Genomic DNA, 23,733 nt, shown 5'->3' with positions numbered 1-23,733 from the left:
GCTCTGCTCAAGATACTCTCGATAGCTTGCTGGGTTCTCTGAGAGGGACAGAGAAATTAAACCCAGGTCGGCTATGTGCAAGATAAATGCCCTACCTGCTGTGTTGTCGCTCCTTTATTGAAGAAATCTAAATGGTAAGCAGAAGTCTCCCCACAAACTAAATCCCAGCCAAGATGTGTTCATTACTGCCAATTCTTTTCAGGCTCTTTCAGGAAATAAAAGAAACAGAAACACTCCCAGTTTCTATGAAGCAAATATTACCCTAAATACCAAAAGAAGACAGAAACAGCACAGAAAAGGAGAATTATAGACTGATATATCTGATGAACACAGATCCAAAAATTCTAAACAAAATACTAGCAAATAGAATCCAACGACTAATCAAAAAATCACTAATCTCACCATGACCAAGTGGGATTAATCCTTGGGATGCACGGATGGTTTAACATACATAACATAAGTTTATCAATGTTATCAATGTTATAATCAATGTTATATACCATATTCATAGAAGGAAAACAAAAATTATGATTATATTAATAGATTCAGAGTTCGACATGATTCAACATCCATTATTGATAACAATGTTGAATAAAATGATTATTGAAGGAACATTCCTCAATATAGTCAAATCCATTTAACACAAGCCTCACAGCAAATCACTATCACTATCACTATCACCCCGTTGTTCATCAATTTACTCGAGCGGGCCCAGTAACGTCTCCATTTGTCCCTGTCACGTGCTAGAGTAGCCCAATGACATATTGGGGGCTTTTTCAGGATCAGGGAAATGAGGACCATCATTGTTACTGTTTTTGGCATAGCGAGTACGCCACGGGGAGCTTGCCAAACTCTGCCATGCAGGCAGGATACTCTTCGTGGCTTGCCGGGCACTTCTAGAGGAATGAAAGCTTTGGGCAGCCTTTAATCACCTTTACAGGTGTTCCCAGTCAGGCCCATATGAGGGCATGATACTCTCAGTGGCCTGCCAGGTTCTCTGAGAATGAGAATTAGAGAACAAAAGGTCACAGCAAATATTATACTCAATAGGGAAAAAAAAGTTTTCCCTTTACGATCAGGCACAAGACAAGGTTGCCCACTCTCACCACTTCTATTTAAAAATATTGAAATTACATGCTACAACAATTAAGCCAGAAATAGGTATTAGGGGCAAACAGAGAGAAAGGGACTAAGTTATTTGCAGATGACATGTCTCATTACTTACAAGTAATTTAATACTATATCTAGAAAATCCTAAAAACTCTCCAAAAAATCTCCTAGAAAAAACACTAGTATGGTAAAATGGTAGGGTAAAATATTAACACACAAAAGCCCCTGGTTTTCCTATATAAAAATAATGAAGTAGAAGAGAGAAATATTGAAAAAAATCCCACTCACAATTATACTTCAAAAAATCAAGTACCAAAAGACTTAGCTTAACAAAAGAGACTTAACCAACAAAACATGACTTAATCAAATAAAACAGAACATGATAAAATGGAAACATCTCCTGTTCATGGATTGGGAGGATTAATATCATCAAAATGGCAATAATTCCCAAAGGATATACAGATTCCGTGCGGTTCCTATAAGGATACCCATGACATTTTTTCAAAGAAATAGATCAAGTACTTACTAAATTTATCTGAAATGATAAACTCCAAATAGACAAAGCAATTCTTGGAAAAAAGAACATGAGAGGCATCACTTTCCCCCCATGACATTTTTTCAAAGAAATAGATCAAGTACTTACTAAATTTATCTGAAATGATAAACTCCAAATAGACAAAGCAATTCTTGGAAAAAAGAACATGAGAGGCATCACTTTCCCCAAATGAAGCTCTACTATAAAATGGTAGCAATTAAAACAACATGGTCCTGCTCTCTGGAAAGAAAGATGGCGGCCGCATGGGAGTCTTGTGGACAGCAGGTATGAGCCGGGGGTGTGGGGGCGACGAAAACCTCATGGGAAGGGGGGCATTCTGCCCCGTCCTTCACGCCCTACCGAGGTCACCAGTTGCCCCCCACAAGTGGCTCTCTGGCACGGCCACAACTCCAGAGCTCAAAAACCAATCTCTTAATTATCTGACTTTTAGTAGAAATACTTCCAGGGTTAATAAGTAAAATAGCAGAAATCCAAAACTGCGCGGCCGCAATAGCCAACATTTAATTCTTTTAATTCTTGAGCCCAGCTGTAGAAAGCAAATCATTTCACAACGCTTTTTCAGCACGTCTGATTTGGGTGGGGGTAAACTCTAAATAATAATGGTGCATCTTTTATCAAAACAATGAATCTAATCAAAGTAGATAGAGTGTTAACTAGAATTCATCTGCCTCACAGGCATTGGGAGGGGTGGGAGGTGGGGTTTTATTGGGATTCTTTGTGGTAAAAAATAAGTATTGGTAAAGGGAAATGTGTTTGATATTTGCATGACTGAGACCTAAACCTGAAATCTTTGTAACTTTTCCCACAGTGATTCAATAAATAAATAAATTATAAAACAAACAAACAAACAAAAAAACCAGCATGGTCCTGAAATAAGAAGAGACCCACAGATAAATGTAATTGAAAAGAAAAGAAATGGATGCTCAGGTATACAATCCAATAATCTTCAGTAAAGGAGCAAAATGTATGAAGTTAAACAAGGAAAGTCTTTTCAGCAAGTGATGCAGGGAAAGCTGGTCTGCTACCTGGATAAGAGTGAACTCAGATCTCTAACACGATGCACAAGTCAGATCAAAAATAGGTTAAAGATATTGATATGACCCGAATTGATTTTTAAAAGATTTTATTACTTAATCACTGTGAGATAGATATTTACAAAGCTGTTTATAATTTGGTTTCAGGCATACAGTGTTACAAACCTATCCCTCTGCCAGTGTACATTTCCTAGCTCTAGTTTCCCTCCCAGCATCCTGGACCCACCAAGCCTGCCTCTATGGCAGGAATTTTTCTTATCTCTCTTTCACTTTATCTCTCTCTCTCTCTCTCTCTTTCCTTTTGGGCATTGTGTATTGTGGTTGGAGTACAGATATTGAAAGGTTATTAGGTATATCCTTTTACATACTTTTAACACTCGTACTTGTCCAGCGTGATCATTTCCAGCTAGTATTGTCATCCTGGACCCTTCTTTATCTTACCTACCCTCTGGTCTACACACACTTGTAGTTGATTCCAACCACTGACCAGTCCTCCTAGACCCTGTTTTTCCTGGCCATGGTTAGGTCTTCTAATATCTATATATCTATATCTCTCTTTATATTTATATACTACAAATGAATGCAGCCATTCTATATCTGTCCCTTTCTTTCTGACTCATTTCACTCATTTCACTCAGCATGATACTCTCCAAGCCCATTAATTTATAGGCATTTTTTATGAATCCATTAGGTACACAGAGGAAAATATAGGCAGAACTCTCTATGATACTGAAGCTAGAGGCATGTTTAAGGATGAAACACCACTGACCAAGCAAAGAGAAACAGAAATAAATAAATGATACTACATTAAATTAAGAAGCTTTTGCACCTTGAAGGAAATAATGACCAGAACACAAGTCAACACACAGACTGGAAGACATTGACAACAACTCATCTGAAAAGGGTTAATATCTGAGATATATAAAGCACTAGTAGAAATCTAAAAGAAAAAGTAATTCAACTCTTCAAAAATGGGTAGAAAAATAATGAACTGAAAATTCCTGAAAGAAAAAATACAAATGGCCAAATGAAAAAATTCTCTATATAACTAAACATCAGTTAAATGTAAATCAAAACACTGATAATGTAAATGAAAACACCAGAGATGCTGGCACTGATTAAAAGAACAACTGGGACTGATAAGAATGTATGTAAATAGGGACCCTCATTCGCTGCTGCTGAGAATGTTGACTGGTCCAGTCTGTTTGGAAGACAATATGGACATACCTTAATAAAAAAAAAACAACCCTCGGAATTGAGCTTCCATAGGACCCAGCAGTTTTCCACTCCTAAAATATACACCAAGGGCTCAAAATCACCATACTGAAAAGACATATGCACTACTATGTACATTATCGCACTATTCACAGTAGCTTAAACCTGGAAACAAACCATCTGTCCAAGACTGGATAAAGAAACTCTGGTTATACACAATGGAATACTATGCAGTCATAAGAAAAGATGAAGTCACGCAGTTTGAATATAGCATGGAGAGTATCATATTGAGTGAAATCAGTCAGAGGGAGAGGAACAAAATCAGAATGATATCTCCTTATATGGGGGATATAAGGAAACTAACTAGGGGAATATGAAATGCCCAAGGGCAATAGAAACAAAGAGTAGAACTGATCTTCAGTAGGAAGCTTGCTACTGGAGTGGGGATAGGAAAGGGTAATTAGTTAGGTAAGGGAACCCTAGAACGAAGGGGAAGGCACCGGTCATCTGAGGGGCAGGAGGGAAGAGGGCACTGGTGGAGGGTAGTGGACACTGGTAAAGGGATTTGTGTCAGAACATTTTATGCCTGAAAGTCAATCATGGATATCTTTGTTACTTTTTAATTTGTGGTGATTCGATTAAAACATTTTGAATGAAAATATAAGACTCTAGCTATTTAGAGAAGGAAGAGGAGTGAGAGTTTCATCTCTTTTTACTTACCTCAAATTCTACATTAAGCTACTTGGTTGGTTTCTCAGACAGGTTATATTAACTAGACTATAGCAACGTCATTTCTTTCTCCTGAAATCTGGCTCTTTGACCTTACTTTCAACTATAATTGCTACTCTAAGATAAGGTCACCTTTACCAAGTCAGTTAAATGCCCTTGTTCAGCTCAACACTGTGTGTTACGTCAGCAATAACCTTAATAAATAGAAAATTCTCATTTCCTTTGAATATAAAAATCCTTGGGACCCCTTACTACATTTTGACTTTAATTACACTAAGTTTGCCTGGAGCGATAGCACAGCGGGTAGGGCGTCTGCCTTGTATGCAGCCAACATGGCCGACCGGAGTTCGATTCCTCCGCCCCTCTTGGAGAGCCCAGCAAGCTACCGAGAGTATTCGATATGCCAGACACAGTAACAACAAAGTCTCCAATGGAGACGTTACTGGGCCCGCTTGAGCAAATCGATGATCAACGGGAGGGCCCTTTACACCAAGTTTAGCAGACAGAATTTGGTATTATAATGCTCTACATTACCTTGCTAGTAAAAGTAGTTCCTTTTTATATAGGAAAAAGCAAGAGCACAAAGGGTTACACCTCTAGAACATATTACAAAATAAAATTTATCACTGCTTTCAATTCCCTAGTCTGGCGTTCACAGAGTTTTTGAGGGTTAATTTTTAGTCATCACTGAAAACTATTTGGCTAGAATACTTCCTTCCTTCCTTCCTTCCTTCCTTCCTTCCTTCCTTCCTTCCTTCCTTCCTTCCTTCCTCCCTCCCTCCCTCCCTCTTTCCTTCTTCCTTCCTGATCCTCTACTCAGATAAAGACTCCATTTTAATTTCTCCTTTGCTGTAATGGCAGTTTTTAAATATAAGAACCATAGGGTTTCTTATGTGAATATTTTGACTAACTTCCTATTTTTCAATTTCTAGCACTACTTTTTGGCATTTGGCTTTATTGTTGGTGGTGAGTGTGTGTATGTTGGGAGCTGGGGGGGATTGGACAATTCCTGCTGTTAAAAGCTTTCTCCCTGGTTTCCTCCCCATGTCCCAGCATGGATGTCTGTAAATCAAAACACTCCAGAGCCCAGTCCCCTGAAGAGATGCTTTCCTCTGATCATCTAAAAGCAGCTGGTCTATTTAAATTTTTCCACACAGAGAGAAAAATTGATCAAATATGTTGATTTTTTATTCCCTCTGCTTGCTCCACAGCAGTGTAAGAGAGAGAGAGAGAAGCCAGCAGTAATTGCTGCTTGACCTTTCAAGAGCTAAAAGATCTAGGGCTGCATTTGATGACCAGCAATAATCTGTGCTTATTGGTATATAAGTGTATTTTAGCAAGAATGAGAATTTAACAAAACTTGAGAAACTATCCCATTTGATTCATTGCTTCCTTGCCTCAAAAAAGAAACAGAAGGCTCACTAAGAAATAGTTCACAAAGAAGTTCTAAGGAATGATAAACAGAATAAAATCTTCAGATATCAAACTCCCTATTGAGGTATCCTTATGCTCTTTGAAGATTTCCCCTTTCCCATCAGCATAAGGAAAAAGAGACAGCTTATGTGAGTTCCTCTATGAATTTTGAGCATTGGAAACATGCTAGAAAGTGACTAGTTGTGGGATAGATGCTACAATCAGAGTCTGTGAATATAAAAAAGAAATAGATCCTTCAAAATTAATTGTTCAACTTCATTTTGAATTCTAAAAACATTATTTTGACTTTGGGGAGGGTGTATACACTTTTACTTCTATTTCCTTAAAGTTCCCACAATCAATTCATACCAGAAAGTAAGTTGTAGCTCCACTATAATTACAGTTTGGTTTGATCCAGTGTTGTGAGAGAGATATCTATGAAACTGAATATTTGTAGTAGGAGAAGAATAATATATATGTATGTTTCCCAGTATTATTTTTAGTATCTTCCATAAACTACTGTTGGGTGATTTGTACACTATCCATTTATTTAAACCCTACTACCACTCTAGAAATTATAATAATCCTGATTTCCTTCGGACACATGGGGGGGAGAGTTAGGTAGAGAGAATTATTACCTGTCCATGGCCACCAGAGAGTTACAGAATTGTAATTCATAACCTGAGCTCATCTTTTTAATCTCTATATGCTAGTTGCATGATAACCAGTATCAGTTTAAAAGTTGGTCCATAAAATCCTTACAATTGCAATTTTTAGATAAAAAAGTTAAAAAGACTGTAAGAAGGCAAGAATGTATTCTAAGCCAAGTATTCTAGTACCCAGAGATCAATACTGTTTTGATTTATTTTCCCTAGATGCCAATTAACTTTTGGTTCAAATGTCTATAAAGAGCTCTGAATTTTAGACTACAGATATGTGATGGTTAACTCTTACCTAGTAAAAAGTGGTACAAGCTTGTTCTGGAAGATTTTTAGAAGTCTAAAGCAGTCAAAACTCACACTAAAACTTACACATATAGCATTATTCCATCTATATACATCATTTAATCATGCATCATTATGAAAAGTTGTGCATTTATAACTCCCTTTGTTTGAACTAGACGCTGCAACTCTGTAGGTAATCAGTATAGACTTACTAACTCAAAAAAGAAAAGATCTTTCTCTACTGTTTGTTACGTCTTTCTATGAGGACAACTGCCTTTAGGAGAACAATGGGTAAAAATCTATGAATAGTTCAATGCCATTATATTAATTCTGTTAAACTGTCTTGTATTCAGATCTTTGCTGAAGTCTCAGTTTTTGCCATTGTAGATTTGTATATGAGTGATAACATTAGCATCACTAATATACAAATCTCTCACCTGATCTTGGACCATTGCTCCACCAAAAGCCCAGATGGCAGCAAACACAAAATAAAGCTCATAAGTTTCCTTGGGGCAGTCTGCAGAGATATCTTCCTTGGTCAGCATGCATTCAAGAAGGCGGCACAACATCTGAACCATGCTTTGCTCTGGGATTGGAATTATTTTCTTAAATCTGAAATGAGAAAGAAAGATAATTGTATGATTGAAACACATGCACTAAAATATGTAAATCTGTAACTGTACCTCACAGTGATTCACTAATAAAAATTTAAAAAATAAAAAGAGAAAGAAAGATAAAATCATGGGAATTTTTCATACTCACGCTGCTGTTGAATAGCATGGAGTCTAGTAAACTTCCGTGTACTCAAAATATTTCATGTCAATTTATTTAGGTTTTCAAAGGACCATAGCATTACTTATGCCTTTCATTATTGATTGATTGATCGCTTTTTTTTGGGGGGGGGGGGGTGTTGCATCACACATTACTTAGGGCTTACTCCTGTCTCTACCCACTGTGCTAGCACAGCGGTAGGGTGTTTGCCTTGCACGCAGCCAACATGGCCGACCCGAGTTCGATTCCTCCGCCCCTCTCAGAGAGCCTGGCAAGCTACCGAGAGTATCTCGCCCGCACAGCAGAGCCTGGCAAGCTCCCCATGATGTATTCGATATGCCAAACACAGTAACAACAAAAGTCTCCAATGGAGACGTTATTGGGCCCGCTCGAGCAACTCGATGAACAATGGGAGGACAGTGATAGGACAGTGATACTTCTGTCTCTGCACTCAGGGATCACTGCTGTCAGGCTCTGAGGACCATATGGAGTACCAAGGATCAAACCTAGGTTGGCCGTGTACAAGGCAAGTGCCCTACCCAGTGTGTTATCACTTTAGCTCCACCTTGATTTCTTTGTCCACTTCCTTTGTTAAAAAATTAGATTGTTTTTCAACTTTCTTTCCTGATACCCACCATTCTTCTTCCCTTATCCAAACGTTAATGATACCCTGCAAATCCGTGGGCAAGTGTACAACATAAAAATTAAATATTTCAGTTTTCTTCACTTCAAGTTTACTCAATGACTAAAATATACCAAAGTTCAAGGTGGGTGTAAGTTTTGTTTTTCCAATCCACACCAGAGATATTCCCTCAGTAAACTGAAACTATTTTCTTTGGAGCTTCAGCCGTATCTGGGGATGTAATGGGCAGGAACTGACTGATCTTTATCTTATAGAATCCCTCCTTGTCTCTGTCTCTCTCTCTGTTGATCTCTGTCTCTGTCTGTCTCATTCTGTCTCTGTCTCTCTCATACACACAATACTTTGTGGTCTCCTCCTATGTAAAGATAAGCTCACAGGCTAAAGAGCGGCTGTCTGTTTCAGTGGGCAACAATCCTCACTGTAAAACAATGAGCAATATACCAGTATGGATCAAGTCATGAGCCTGTGGATTTGGAATCTACTTTGTGTCAACAAAATTCTATCTTGTCCCAAATGCATGTTGAAACATGTAGGTGAAGAAACCAACAAGCTTAAATCAGAAGGATTACTCAATTTCTTCTTTTCAGCAATTACTGAAGAATACCAACTTACTTTTTCTCTGTATTGGTTACTACAAAAGAAGTAGCAATTTTTAATTCATTTCATATTGATAATTAGGAAATACATGACACTATTTTCATATTGTGCAAAAAACTCAACATTGCATTGTTCTGCTCAATGAGTCTTTTCAATTAATCCCAAGGGTTCAAATAAATGACTTAAGCTTAACTAGGTAAATCCCCTGCATGATCTTTTAAAACTCATCTGCATCCTGCCTATGATGAAACGTTCTTATAACTACTTTGTTTGTGATCCTGGATCATAAACTCTATTTTCAATAAATTATTTCTTGCTTACAATAGATTTTTAATTATTTATTAGGTTGTTTGGTTTTGGGCCAAATCATGGTGATGCTCAGGAGACCAAAAACTAGTGAATATCAAACCTGGGTCTGAGTTGAACTCAAACTTTGTTTTGTCCTCTACAATTGATAATAATCCCTACATTGGATTATTTCTAACAACAGACTTGAACATTGTATAGGTAACTATTCTATTCAGTGTTTTGTGCTTTCAATTTTTTAAAAATGTCTATTTTTAAAAAAATATTGAAATACAATGAGATATAGTTATAAGCTTTCATGTTTGGGTTACAATCACACAATGATCAAACACCCATCCCATCACCAGTGCACATTCCCCACCATCAATATCCTCGGTATAACTCCCCTTTCCCACCCTCCCACTGCCTCCGTGGCAGACAATTTCCCCCATACTCTCTCTCCACTTTTGGGCATAATGGTTTGCAATACAGATACTGAGAGGTTATCATGTATGGTCTTTCATCTACTTTCAGCACACATCTCCCATCCCAACCAATTGCTCCAACCCACATTTTCTTAGTGATCTCTTCTTTATTCCAGCTGCCTTCTCCCCTCTGCTCATGAGGCAGTCTTCCAACTATGGAGCAATCTTACTGCCCTTGTACCTACTGTACTTAGGTGTCAGTATCATGTTATGTTATTTTATACTCCACAAATGATGCAGTCCTTCTATATCTGCCCTCTCTTTCTGACTCATTTCACTTCGCATGATACTCTCCATGTCTATCCACTTATAAGCAAATTTCATGACTTCATCTCTCCTAATAGCTGCATAATATTCTATTGTGTAGATGTATCAAAGTTTCTTTAACCAGTCGTCCGTTCTCAGACACTTGGGTTGTTTCCAGATTTTTGTGGAGAAATCTCACTTCATTGTCTTCGCACTCATGAGAAATTATCTATTTTATACTTGACAGGGAGGATTTGAGTGATGGACTTTCACTTGTCTGGGACATAATCCTGATCCTTACTTGCTTAATCTTCTAGAACTAAGAGATCTCTGACTCATGTTGCCATCACAGAACCAGCCTTTGGTGATTAACAGTGTTCAACTACAGAGCTGGACACCAAATTCAGAGAATAATTCATTAAATATACAAAACGGAGACTATAAAACAATAGCATGCTCTAAATTGAACCTCTCTCTTCAGACACACGTAATTCTTGCTATAAATAAGTTCTTTTTGTTTAAGAGTAATTAGTCTTTTTATGTGATAAGTGGCCAAGAATTATAACTTTTACATTTACAAACTCATAAAAGGAAGATTGAACTCATGGTGTCCAGAGGGTCAGAACTGCTAAAATGATGCTTTGTATCAACCCCACATTTTCAGCCCATAAACAATCATAGCCTGTACTAGAAAGCAGACCCCACATTTTCCTGACAATTCATTTTCATCTCCTGGTCTGTTTATCTGGCCTGGGTAGTATTATCAGGAGACCATCTGCTTGTTCCACAAACCAAAGGGCTTCATGGTTATTATTTGACATTACTGCTTACAACAACTTCTAGATATATTCTCATGGCACTCATAAAAAGGACTTTAAGTCTTCCTGTTTGCTCAATTTCTGCAGAAAGGGACAATAAGATTTCATGGCTTTTAACATTTTCTGGGAGGGGTTGATTTAGAAACATCTGACCAGGGATAATACCAAACACCAGGACACATGAGCCCCAAAGCTTTTTAAGGTTACTTTAAGTTGTTACCATGCATATTTCTTGGCATACCTGGTTCTGAGTGTGTCTAAGCAGGTCGGAAGATACTTGTCAAACAGAATAGTTAGGTTTGCTCTCTCTGTCTGGATTTCTCTCTTATCAATCCAGCTGTTCACTGGAGGATTCCACCCCAGATCTGATGGGTTGATATATAGAATCCCTGAGAACACAATGAGCATTATTCAGGAAATGTTCTATATGTCAGTATCACACTAGACATTGAATTTCTCTGTTTAGAAAATGTACCATGACTCTATTAAATATAACTGATGATTCTATATAAATATAACTGAGATATGGTGAAAACTGAGAGAGAAAATGGGTTTACTATTGAGATCAACTGACTGATAATACCTGACAGGAAGCATTGTTGAGAAACCTACTAATGCAGAGGATAAGCTCAGAATGGAAGTCTATCATTCATTTGCAACATTTCTTACAATATGTTGTATGTGCAGCAGGTTGAGTATTAATAACACCATATAAATGCCTATTTCTTAACCCCTGAATGAGATCTTGTTTGAAAAAAGGGCCTGAGCAGCCTATAATTAAGAATATTGAAATAAGATAAATCCTGGTTAGTTTGGTGGGTCATTTAAAAATGTCTGTATAATACAAAGAGGGAAAAAGTTTACACAGAGGCAGTCATGAGATTATGGAGATAAATTTTCTGATAGGTCCTCAAACCAAGAAATATCCAAACTGGAATATACATTTTTCTGTAAGATCCTTGAGAGTAGTACAGGTGGGATGACATCTTGATTTTAGATGCCATAACCAGATTATCTATCTGTGTATCTCTCTATCTCTCTATCGCTCTATCTATCTATCTATCTATCTATCTATCTATCTATCTATCTGTAGCACAGCTGTACTCAGGATTCATATTTTTTCTTTAAACTTCAAGTCTTAATACCTCCCATTCTTTTTGTAATTAATTAATTTTTGCTTTTTTTCGTCACACCCAGCGATGTACAGAGGTTACTTCTGGCTCATGCACTCAGGAGTTACCCCTGGCAGTGTCTGGGGGACCACATGGAATGCTGGGAATCAATCCGGGTTGGCTGTGTGCAGGGCAAACGCCTTACCCACTGTGGTATTGCTCCAGCCCCAGGGTTCACATTTTGCCTCTATGATCAGGTATCACTACTAGATGTGCTTAGGGGATGATTTTTTTTTGTATGTTGAGAATCATACTTTTATTTTTATTTTTTAATTTATTTTTATTAGTGAGACACCATGAGGTACAGTTGTAGACTTACAAATTTTTGTGCTTGGGTTTCAATTATACAATGATCAAATATCCATCCTTCCACCAGTGCCCATTTCCCATCACCATGGATCCCAGTATTCCTCCCACCCCGCATTCTCCCCCATCCCACCCTGCCTCTGTGGCAGGGCACACCCCTCTGTTCTCTCTCTCCTTTTGGGTGTTGTGGTTTGCAAAAGAGGCATTGAGTGGCAATCATGATTTTTGATGCTACGGAAAAGCTGACTGAGGTTGCAAGGCAAGTGCCTTATTTTCTGTATTATTTCTCTGTCCTACAATATGTTTTTCTATAAACATAAAAGTGTTCATTTCTGTTATTTTTAAAACACATAGTTTGTGGTTATTTCTTACAGAAGTTACTGGATGACAGAGTCAATTCTAATGGCCTGTGTTGATGAAACTCAGCATAAGCTTTGGAGAAGGAATATGCATATAGTAAAGATATATACATTCTCTTTATCCTCTAGTTTCTCTTAATTAATGTTACCAGCAGAGATAGAAAAAAGCTGAGTCATAAAGCCATTATTTTCCACCACGATTTAGAGACTTTAACTGGTCTAACTATATCCTATGTTTCCCAAATACAAAAACATTAATTCAAAAGATATTTGAACAGCTATGTTTATTTCAGCTCTTAGAATGATATCCAGGATATGGACGCAGCCAACTGTTCAATATCAGATGAATGGATAAAGAGGCTATGGTATTTGCAGCCATTGGAGAAAAAAAATTCATGCAGTTTCAGGAAACTTGGTTGAAGGTGTTAATTTAACAAAATAAGTCAGAGGGAGGACAAATACAGTCTGATCATATTCATCTGTGTTATAGAAAGAAACAGATCAAGTGTATGGACAATATCAATCTAAAAAAACCTCCAATGTTAGAATACAGACAGGAGAGTGTGAGGTAAGGGGGTGAACATGCTGCTGTGATATTGTATGGGGACATAAGTGGGGAGTCTTGAGCATATGGGTGGAGCTAAGTGGACTCAAAGTATGTACTAAGACAATAACAACAACTGAGAAAGAGGTGGGATAGAAGATGGGGTGGACATTGGGATGAGGGTGTCATGGGTATTTTGGCAGCAAGGCTATGCAATACTTTCTACATCATGCCAGAAACTTGAAGACTTTTGTTACTCTATTACCTAAAATATGATATAAAATTAAAAATATAAAATATATCCTAATTTGAGGCATTTATGTGTAGAGGAGATCTGTGCAGAGCACAGGGAACATTTCTTTTTTATTGCCATGATATTTATGAATTAAGAAGATCATACTGCCTTGTAGGGCCAGAGTGATAGCATAGTGGGTAGGGCATTTGCCTTTCACGCAGCCGACCAGGGTTCGATTCCTCCACCCCTCTCAGAGAGGGGAAAGCTACCGAGAGTATTCTGCCCGCATGGCAAAGCCTGGCAAGCTACCTGGGATGTATTCAATATGCCAAAAACAGCAATAACAAGTCTCACAATGGAGACATTACTGGTGCCTGCTCGAGCAACAATGGGAGTACAGTGCTGACAGTGCTGACTGTCTTGTATTTAGAGTACTTGCTCAATCATGGGGATGTGGATTAAAGATGTGCTTTGGGCTACAGTTTAGATGAAGTAAACTGGAGGCACCTTCTTCAGCTGTGCCAGTTTGTATTTGTTTCCTTTCTTAAACCCTTACCTGCTCTGGAGACAGTTGCTGGTGTGGCTGTGCGCAGGTGGCTGATTTCAAAGAGAAGTCTCATTGTAGGATTCAGAGGGATCCTCTCATTACTTGCCAGGGTCAAGACCTAGAAACAATATGAAGGGACATTAGAGTTTTGAAGGAGCTGGAATGTATGACCAGCTGGTAGGTATTTGGATGATACCAAAAGGCTATAAATGATTACTCTTTTCTTTGGGATTGTATTTTCTAAATTTTCCAAAACATCCGTTCTCTTATTTTACCCTATTAAACTCTGTCTCTCCGTGCTTCTACTTGTATGTCTACATTTAACCATGGAAAAACTTACCTAGAAGTTTAAATTGATGTCAGTGCTTGAAATAATAGGATTATTTAAGGAAGTAACTATATTTTTAAAATTTGGTTTAGTGATTCCATATATATATGTTGGGATCCCTGTTAAACTACTAATCTGGTGGCAATTTCTGAACAAGTTAAGGAGAAGCTTCATCTTACAATTCATTTTATTGGTACTTGGTTGGTTTTCATTGTGTGTTAAACATAAAATATTCTCTTTGTAAATAAAAATTTGCCACCATTTTTGATGTCTGTTAAACTTAGGATGTTTATGGTATCATTTTTTTATTTATAAAAAGGAAAAAACTAAGAGACTTCAAAAGTGGCCTAAATTCTTTTTATGTTTTCATATTAAATTAATCCACATTGAAAAGATCCTGAAAGAAATTACAAGCCTAAATATGATGGGAATAATAGCAATGTTATTGAAGTACATAAATGTTGTTAATTCTGACAACTCTTTTATCAAGCTCTGAAAACACTGGTGATAGGTAAAATTAGGATTTTAAGAGAGACATTTCCATGCCTATACTCATCAGAGCATTATTTACAATAACTGAAAGAAAAATGTGATCTGTTTTATATAGTTATGTATAGTTTAATGCTTGGTCAATGAGAAACTTTACATATGTTTCAAACTATGTAACTTAGGTTTATAGTTGACAGTACCATTTTGATTTGTATAATTCTACTTCTCATTTACACAACAATAAAATTTCCTACCAGGGTCAGATTTCTTAGAAAAAAATCATTACCCTTAACTTATGCATGTGTAATAAAATATTGTTCGGTAACATAAAGAAATTCTGCCTTCTGTAAAAATGTGGAGTGCCCTGAAAATAAGATGATGAGGTATGATTTTACCCAAATAAAATATTTAACAAAAACTAAACTCAAAAATTGCACTGGTAGTTTATAGGAAGGTGCATAGGGTATATAGTTCTCTCAGAGAAACTGGCAAACTGGCAGGTTACTGAGAGTATCCTGCCTGCATATATGCCTGACTGGGAACACCTGTGGTGATTAGAGGCTGCCCCCAAATCCTCCATCCCTCTCGGAGAGTCCGGCAAGCTACCGAGAGTATCCCATCCGAATGGCAGAGCCTGGCAAGCTATCCATGGAGTACTTGATATGCCAAAAACAGTAATAATTATGGTCCTCATTCCCCTGACCCTGAAAGAGCCCCCAATATGCCATCGGGCTACACTAGCATGTGACAGGGACGAATGGAGACATTACTAGCGCCCACCCAAGCAAATCGATAAAAAAAGGAGTGATAATGATAGTGATAGTATTGGGGAAAGAAATATTTGAAGGTTGTCAAAAGGTTTGAACTTCTAGTTATAAGATAAATAACTTTTCGGAGCCTAATGTAACTATGGCAATTATAGTATAGAGTACTGTATATTTTACTTGAAAGTCAATGAGAGAGTAGATCTTAGACATTCTCACATAGTACACCCTAAATTTACATATACTATATGTCCACTATATAACAATCAAGGTTGAGCAATTAAAAAATTAAAGACAGAGGCCAGGGAGATAGTCCAGCTAGTACAGTGCTTTTCCTGCTTGAGGCTGGCCCATATCTGATCTTGGGCACCACATATGGTCCCCCAAGCTCTCAGTAGCAATTTATAAAGAGGCAGAAATAAGCACAGTGCACAACCAAGTTGGCCCCCAAAGCAAAAATAGCACTGTAGCACTGTCCTCCCATTGTTCATCGATTTTCTTGGGCAGGCACCAGTAACGTCTCCATTGTGAGACTTGCTACTGTTTTTGGCACATCAAATATGCCACGGGGAATTTGTCAGGCTCTGCCAAGCAGGCAGGATACTCTCGATAGTTTGCCGGGAGCTCCGAGAGGAACAGAGGAATTGAACCTGGGTCTGCCACATGCAAGGAAAATGCCCTACCCGCTTAAAGACATTAGTAATATTTCCTTAGGATAAGCCTTTACGTGGAATTGAGATTTCTAGATATCTCTGCCAGACTTGTGATCTGATTTTAGAATGATTAGAATTGGCTTAGAGATTCCCTCCCCTCTTCTCCTTGATACCTTGTTGTCATCCATAACAGTGTTCAGAGACTCAATCCACATTGGATCTATATCACCGTCCAGTAAAATCCACTTAGGCCCATCATGAGTGATGTTGGCCAGTTCCCGCATGATGGATGAAAACAGTCCTGAAAATAACAGTGTACCTTAATTTTTTTCAGCACCAAGCACCTTTATACTTAGACAGCCTTTCATTATTTGCTATAACACTGTCAGGTTAGACATGATTTTGTATCTTATTTTACCAAAATTTTGACTGTGATCAAGGTGTCTCTTAATCTTCAGTCTTTTTGTAAGAACCACAATATAGGGGGCAATAAGATAGTATGGGATTTGGTGTGTGCCTTGCAAGTAGTCAACCTCCATTTGATCTTCAACACTGCAAGATCTTCCAAGAATTGCTGGGTGCAACTCATGACACCCTACACAGAATTACTGGGGTGACCTGGAAGAGCACTTCATTTCCAGCACTTCATTCACAGGCCTGGTTAGTCATTGAAAGGAGGGGCCAGTGTGCCAAAAATATAGGAAGGAGCCTCTGGGTATCCTGAGCATCATTTGAGAGGTTCCTCTTCTTCGACTGCCCAAGAAAGAACCTTTCAGTAGGCAATTGTGACATTATGGAATTATACCGAAGCTAATTAATTAATTAATCAATGCATTCTAGGCTACATTTGGCTGTGTTCAGGACTATCTCCTAAATCAGTCGCTGTTATGCTCTGGTGACCATCACATTGATGGGGAGTGAAACTGTCAGCTACAAACAAGAAAGCACCTTGCCAGCTCTACTTTCTCCTGGCCATATATCAAAGCCCTTTAAGATAAGGTCTTTCATCCTTTTCAATTGTAGTCTTAGAAATTTTTTTCAATATGTGTATTGTATATAGCACAGCGGGTAGGGCGTTTGCCTTGCACGCAGCCAACATGGCCGACCCGAGTTCATTCCTTCACCCCTCTCGGAGAGCCCGGCATGCTACCGAGAGTGTCTCGTCCAAACAGCAGAGCCTGGCAAGCTACCCGTGATGTATTCGATATGCCAAACACAGTAACAAGAAGTCTCATGATAGAGACGTTACTGGGCCCGCTCGAGCAAATCGATGAACAACAGGAGGACCGACCGTGGACCGTGTACTGTATGAAATTCAATATGGCATTATATGAAATTTATAACTTTGTATATGTATACACACATATATACATTACCATACTCTGCTAGTGTTCAGGTGCTATTCTTAGCTCTGTGACCCTGGGGGTTTCTGGGGAGACCATATGTAGTGCCGAGGATTTGAATAGAGTCATGAATGAACCATATGTATGGCAAGTACCTTAGCTCCTGTAATTTCTATATGCTTTTGCAATTTTAATACTACTATGACTGAACAATAATATAATAGGAGTTTTCGTTCATTCAAATATTATTTTATGCTAATAAGTTTTTACATCACTTCCAATACATATCTTTGGATAAATGTACTGTAGCACTGTACACTGTCCTCCCGTTATTCATCGATTTGCTCGAGCGGGCACCAGTAATGGCTCCATTTTGAGACTTGTTACTGTTTTTGGCATATCGAATACATCACGGGTAGTTTGCCAGGCTTTGCCATGGATAAATGCATTCTTAAATATTTCAGCTTTTTTTTCTGCTACTGTGAATATAATTTGAACTTGTATTTCCATTTTTAGCTTTCCACAATGGCTAAAAAATAAGCCAAAGTTAAGTCTGTCAAAAAGAATGTGGGTGGGGGGAACTTTCCCAAGTAGTAGCGTTCTTTTACCATCCTTCCATTCTCGTGTTGCTGGATTGATGATACCAAACAGTTCGTCATTGGTGACTGCTTTTGGATTTAGATCAGTCCACACAGGGCGCCGTTTCATAATCTGGTAGGTTTTGTGCAAGCACCTGAGCACCTGAGACTTGCCAGTACCCGCATTTCCCACTACAAACACAGAATGCCGCACTGCCAGGAGCTCCTCCAGCTGCACCACCTAGGAAGACAACATTTGGTTAGACAGACTAGTTTATCACCTACATTCCTATAGCTTGTCTGTGAGCCATGTGGGCATCGAAAGTGAGAGGTGATGCCAACAGAAGAGTTATTCACCCCAAGCTATTCACCCCATGATGGAGGAAGTTAGAGTAGGGCAGATAGGACTCATTTTACCCACTTATCATTCAAAGTATAAAAGTACTACCTAATCAAGTTCTAACCAAGTTCTAGAGAATGTTCCAGATACTGGATATCTAGAAATCTAGATATCTTTCCTTCTCTTGTGACTTTATAGTCTAATAAAGAAGTCATGTTGCTGAAATAGAATAATATAAGGCAGTAAGGGTTCTAGTTTAGCTACTCATGGGAACAGATAGGAAAGAACAATTTATTTTGCACAGATAACAAGGAAAACTTTAGTGTAGGTAGCTCTGAATTGTAATTTTAGGAATGAGTTGTTTGCCAAGAAGATGAATAAGGATAGTCCAGGCTGTAGTAACAGCACAAGTAAAAACTCACAAGTGAAAACTTGTGGTGTGGCAGGACATGATATGGTTAAATGGGTGGCTTGATGAGGCTGGAATCAGTTTCTTGGAGCTGATGGAATCATTGAAGGGCTTATAACTCCTGTTGTAATTTGCCTTCAATCTCCTTTCTACAATAAGAGTACTTTTACTGGGATAAAAATTCAATCTTATCACTGCCACCATTCTGTCTCTTCTCTGGCTCTCCAAAACTTTGACAATATCAAATAACTTAGATAGCTTACAAAGCTCTTTGTAAGTATATCCCAAAATGCCCCAGTCTGATCCATCAAGTCTCAATATGCACATACCAGTTGGAAAAATTACCTGAAGTCTTTAATTATACTCTGTTTTCTGTCTATGTGCGTTCTCTTAACAAATTACCCTTAATTATGCCTACCTCTGCCAGAACCTACATATCCTTTAGTCTGCGGTGAGTTATTTATACATTACATCCTTCCTTTTATACTTATAAGTAGTACAGTGGTTACATTTCTGTATCCCTCTTAAAGTATCAGCTTTTTTAAATCAGTCATGATTATATTTCTTACCTATTTCTAATGTTTATCAGAGTACCTGTCACACATCAAGGACTGAAGAAATATTTATTTAAAATAGGAATGGTATGTGTAAAGGTCAACTGAGTAATATAAGGAAAGATCATGATTTATACACCAATTATTTTCATCTTTAAAATGAAGAGAAAAAAAGTACCAATTACTAAGCATTCTCCATATTATCACCCTCTCCTACATAACCCCTAATATACACAATAGTGGTTTATGTCCTTTCTCTATATCTTTGATTATTCTGGACACAAAAATTCAAATTAGAGTGATATTTTGTGACTAGCTTCTTTAAATTAAAAATGTTTCAAGACTTATCTTTGGTATTGTATGTATCACTACTTCATTTATCTTCATATTTGGATAAGTTTCCATTGTATAGATATTCTGAATTTTGTTTAACCATTTAACAATTGATGAAGAGATTACTTATGTCATATGTTAAAGACTGTAAACAGCTATAAATGCCTCAACTTTTGATAGGATGTTTTGTCGGCATATATATCATTAAATATGTTGTCTCTTCCTTACATAGTCTATCTTCTTTCAGATATATTCAACTTTTACATTGTCATATTTGTTAATATTCACATTTTCTTCCATGTTTACATGGAGACATTCTGTATTTTCCTCGATCTTACAGGTAAAATATTAAAAGTGCTTATAGTTTTATGATTTTAGTTATTATGATTCTACATGAGAAACAGTTGTCTGGACTTTATTCTCCGTAAGTAAAATGTCATGACTAGAAAGAAGATGTTCTCAGCTTCAATCCAAGCTCATATAGAAAATCTTCTTTCATTCTATTTATTGATCAGTGTTATCTTTACTTTCAAACAAAAGTTAGACTAATTTTTAATTTAAAAATGTATCTCATTGCTGTGTGGGAAAGAGTTTTCCTGTGAACAAGAGAAGATGGCAACCAGGGAATTAGAATGCACACAGTGAGGAAGCTTGACCCATGCTCCTCCCACAGGTCAGACCAGAGGTGGATGTGGATTTCCCAGCGGTGGCTTAGTATTCTCCCTTTTTATATCTCTAAAGATCCATCAATTGGCTCACTAGGGCAGTCTGGCTACCCCAAATACATTAAGGTAATAGTCCATTGGTCTACTCCAAACAACATTTCCCCCAAAACACACACACACACACACACACACACACACACACGTGAGTGCAAAAAATCAAAACGACCCTAATCAAAAAGTAAGAGTGAGTTAAAAAAACATTACCTGAATCAGTGCTAGAGGCTCCACACAATTATACAGAAACAATAAAAGAAAGGAAATAACCTTGAAGGAGAAAGAAGAGACCTCCACCCACAAGCTCACCAAGGTGAGCTGGCACTATAGAGGGGATGCTGATAATATACCAACTCCAGACCACTACAGGCACCATGGGGAAACAGCACAGAGCCCCACATGCAAGTAGATGAAGAGAGGAGCTCTGACACCTCAACAAGGAATACCCTTATACATAATCTCTCTGATAAAGAATTCAAAGACAAAATAGTGAGGAAGTTATAATTAGTTTTGAGAAACAGCAGGTTGGGCATCCAACAGAATATACGAGGAAATGAAAGCAGAAATAAGAAACTACAAACAGAAATGTCATAAATAAAAAACTTGGTAGATAAAATGAAAAACTCACTGTGTGCCCCCCAACATTAGGGCAGCAGCAGCTGAACATAGACACAGTGAACTTGAAGATGAGATGCAGAAAACCTCAAGGCAACAGCTAAAGGTGGTAAAGGTCTCAAAATTACTCAAAAGCGGGCAAGAGAAACATGAGATGAGTTCAGGAGGAACAACATAAGAATCATTAGAGTCCCAGAAGGACAGGAAGGCAAACCCAATGAGGATGTAACCATCAAAGATATCACTACTGAAAAGATGCCAGAGCTGGAGAATGCAGGCACCCAGATCCAAGGAGCCTGAAGGGTACTAGCTAAAAGAAACACTAATAAAAAATCTCCAAGACAAATCATAATCAGAAATATAAGAGAGGTAGGAAAAAAACAATGAAAACAGCAAGGTCAAAGAAATTACATACAAAGGACCAGATCTATATAATAGCAGATCTATCAAGGAAACCCTATGGGCCTGAAGTGAGTGATGGAATATAGTTAAAAACCTGAATGAAATGGATTCCTCACCAGAATACTTTACCCAACTAGACTCACATTCAATTTGAAGGAGAGATACAAAACGTCGTGGATAAATAAAAGCTCAGGAATTTCATAGACTCAAGACCAATTTTGAATCAAAAACTGAAGGAGGATACTGTAAGGCAAGACAAATCCCACAAACACAATATAAGAATTCCTTTCCAACTTCTAAAGAAAGATAGCACAAACCCAACAACAATAATCTCTCACAATGTCAGTTGTCTAAACACACCAATTAAGAGACACGTGGTTCCAAAATACTGAAATAGTATACTGAAACCAACAGTATACAATTCAATTAAAAAATTGAATCCAACATTCTGCTGCCTACAAGAAACACATTTGAATAATCAGAGCAAACACAGACTCAAGTCAAAGGCTGGAAAACAATTCTTCAAGCAAACAACTCCTTCAAAAAGGCCAGGGTTGCCATAATAATATCAAACACCATAGATTTCAGACCGAAAAATGATGAGAAGAGACAGTGAAGGTCATTTCTTAATAATCAAGGGATGTGTATATGAAGAAGAAATTACACTAACAAACATATATCACCCAAAGAGAGACCATCAAAATACTTAAAACAACTGCTAACAGACTTCAATGAGGAAATTGGTAGCTGTTTATAAAGGAGCTGACAGCATGAAAATGAATAAAGAAAGTCTTTTAAACAAATAGTGTTGGGAGAGTAGGATAACCATAAACAAGATATTAAAGCTGAATTTATATCTTACACCTTACACAAATGTAAACTCAAAGTATATGAAAAACCTTGAGATTATACCTGAATCTATAAATTACATAAAAGCAGAAAGCTCCATAACCTACACCTCAAAGGAGCCTTCAACAAGACGAAGCCATTTTCAAAGAGTACAGAGTCAAAACTAATCAAATGGGGCCACATCAATCCAAAAGTTTATAGCAGAAGAAACAGAGGCTAAAACTAAAGGACAGCTGAGTGGGAGAAGATATACTCACAAAGATCAGCAACAAACCTAAACATCTCGTAAAAAATGGGGCGAGGAAATTAACAGACATTTCTCTGAGGAAGACCAATGGATAGTTAACAGTCACATGAAAACATGCTCGTTATCATTTATTATTAGAGAAATACAAATCAAGGCAAACAAATAAGATATTTTATACCAGCGAGGATGACACATATCAAAAATACAGATAACTGTCTCTATTGGCAGAGATGTTATGAAAAAGGAGCCCTCATCTGTTGCTGGTAATGTTGTCTGTTCCAATCACTATGGAAAACAGTATGGGCGTACAGAGTAAACTCAGAACTGAGCTCCCAAATAACTAAACAATTCTGCCTTTGAGTATTAATAAGCAGTATAGAAAGACAGAAAAAAACATTCATTCAAAAGAACATTTGCACACCATTATTCATTTTAGCACTCAGTATAATAACTAAGATTTGGAATCAATCTAGGTGTCCAGCAATAGGTCAGTGGATCATGAAGGTGTATATACACACAATGGAATGCTACACAGCTGAATGATAAAATCATGCAATTGGATGGAACTGCAACATGGATGGAATGGGAGGACATTATATTAAATGAGGTAAGCCAGAAGAAGAAGGAACACAGGATGATATCTCTTTTATGTGGTAGCACTGTAGCACTGTCCTCCAGTTGTTCATTGATTTGCTTGAGTGAGCAACAGTAACGTCTCCATTGTGAGACGTGCTGTTACTGTGTTTGGCATATCTAATACACTACGGAGAGCTTGCCAGGCTCTACTGTGTGGGCGAGATACTCTCAGCAGCTTGCTGGGCTTTTGGAGAGGAATGCAGGAATCAAACCCAGGTTGGCTGTGTGCAAGGCAAACGTCCTACCCGCTGTGCTATTGCTCTAGTCCTTGATACCATAAGAAATGTAAAAATCCTATTGGGGAGAACTTTGATGCTAGTGTCATTTATGCTTCTGTAAGTCAAAAGAGATTATGCCAATTTTAGAGAAACCCAAGACAAATGCCAAAGGACTTAAAAAGTGTGAAATGATATATTTAGAATAAATGGATGCATGAACGCTATGTTTTGAAGAGGGGATGCCCAG

The 23,733-nt window shown here is 37.7% G+C and overlaps 1 protein-coding gene across 1 annotated transcript in view; it reads right to left on the bottom strand.

The window, feature by feature from the left end:
* Window positions 1–23,733, bottom strand: part of DNAH9 (dynein axonemal heavy chain 9) — a 577,218-nt gene that overhangs the window by 298,391 nt on the left and 255,094 nt on the right. The window contains exons 32-36 of the mRNA XM_056117744.1: window positions 18,195–18,405; window positions 16,417–16,544; window positions 14,019–14,127; window positions 11,088–11,235; window positions 7,439–7,613 (exon numbers count right to left, since the gene is read on the bottom strand). Coding sequence (XP_055973719.1) covers window positions 7,439–7,613; window positions 11,088–11,235; window positions 14,019–14,127; window positions 16,417–16,544; window positions 18,195–18,405 — 771 coding nt within the window. The remainder of the gene's footprint in view (window positions 1–7,438; window positions 7,614–11,087; window positions 11,236–14,018; window positions 14,128–16,416; window positions 16,545–18,194; window positions 18,406–23,733) is intronic.

This window comes from Sorex fumeus, unplaced genomic scaffold (assembly GCF_029834395.1).
Source record: "Sorex fumeus unplaced genomic scaffold, SorFum_2.1 ptg000036l, whole genome shotgun sequence".
NCBI lineage: Eukaryota > Metazoa > Chordata > Mammalia > Eulipotyphla > Soricidae > Sorex > Sorex fumeus.
Note: the sequence above shows the minus strand (reverse complement) of the source record. Positions and strands in the feature narration are given on the sequence as shown.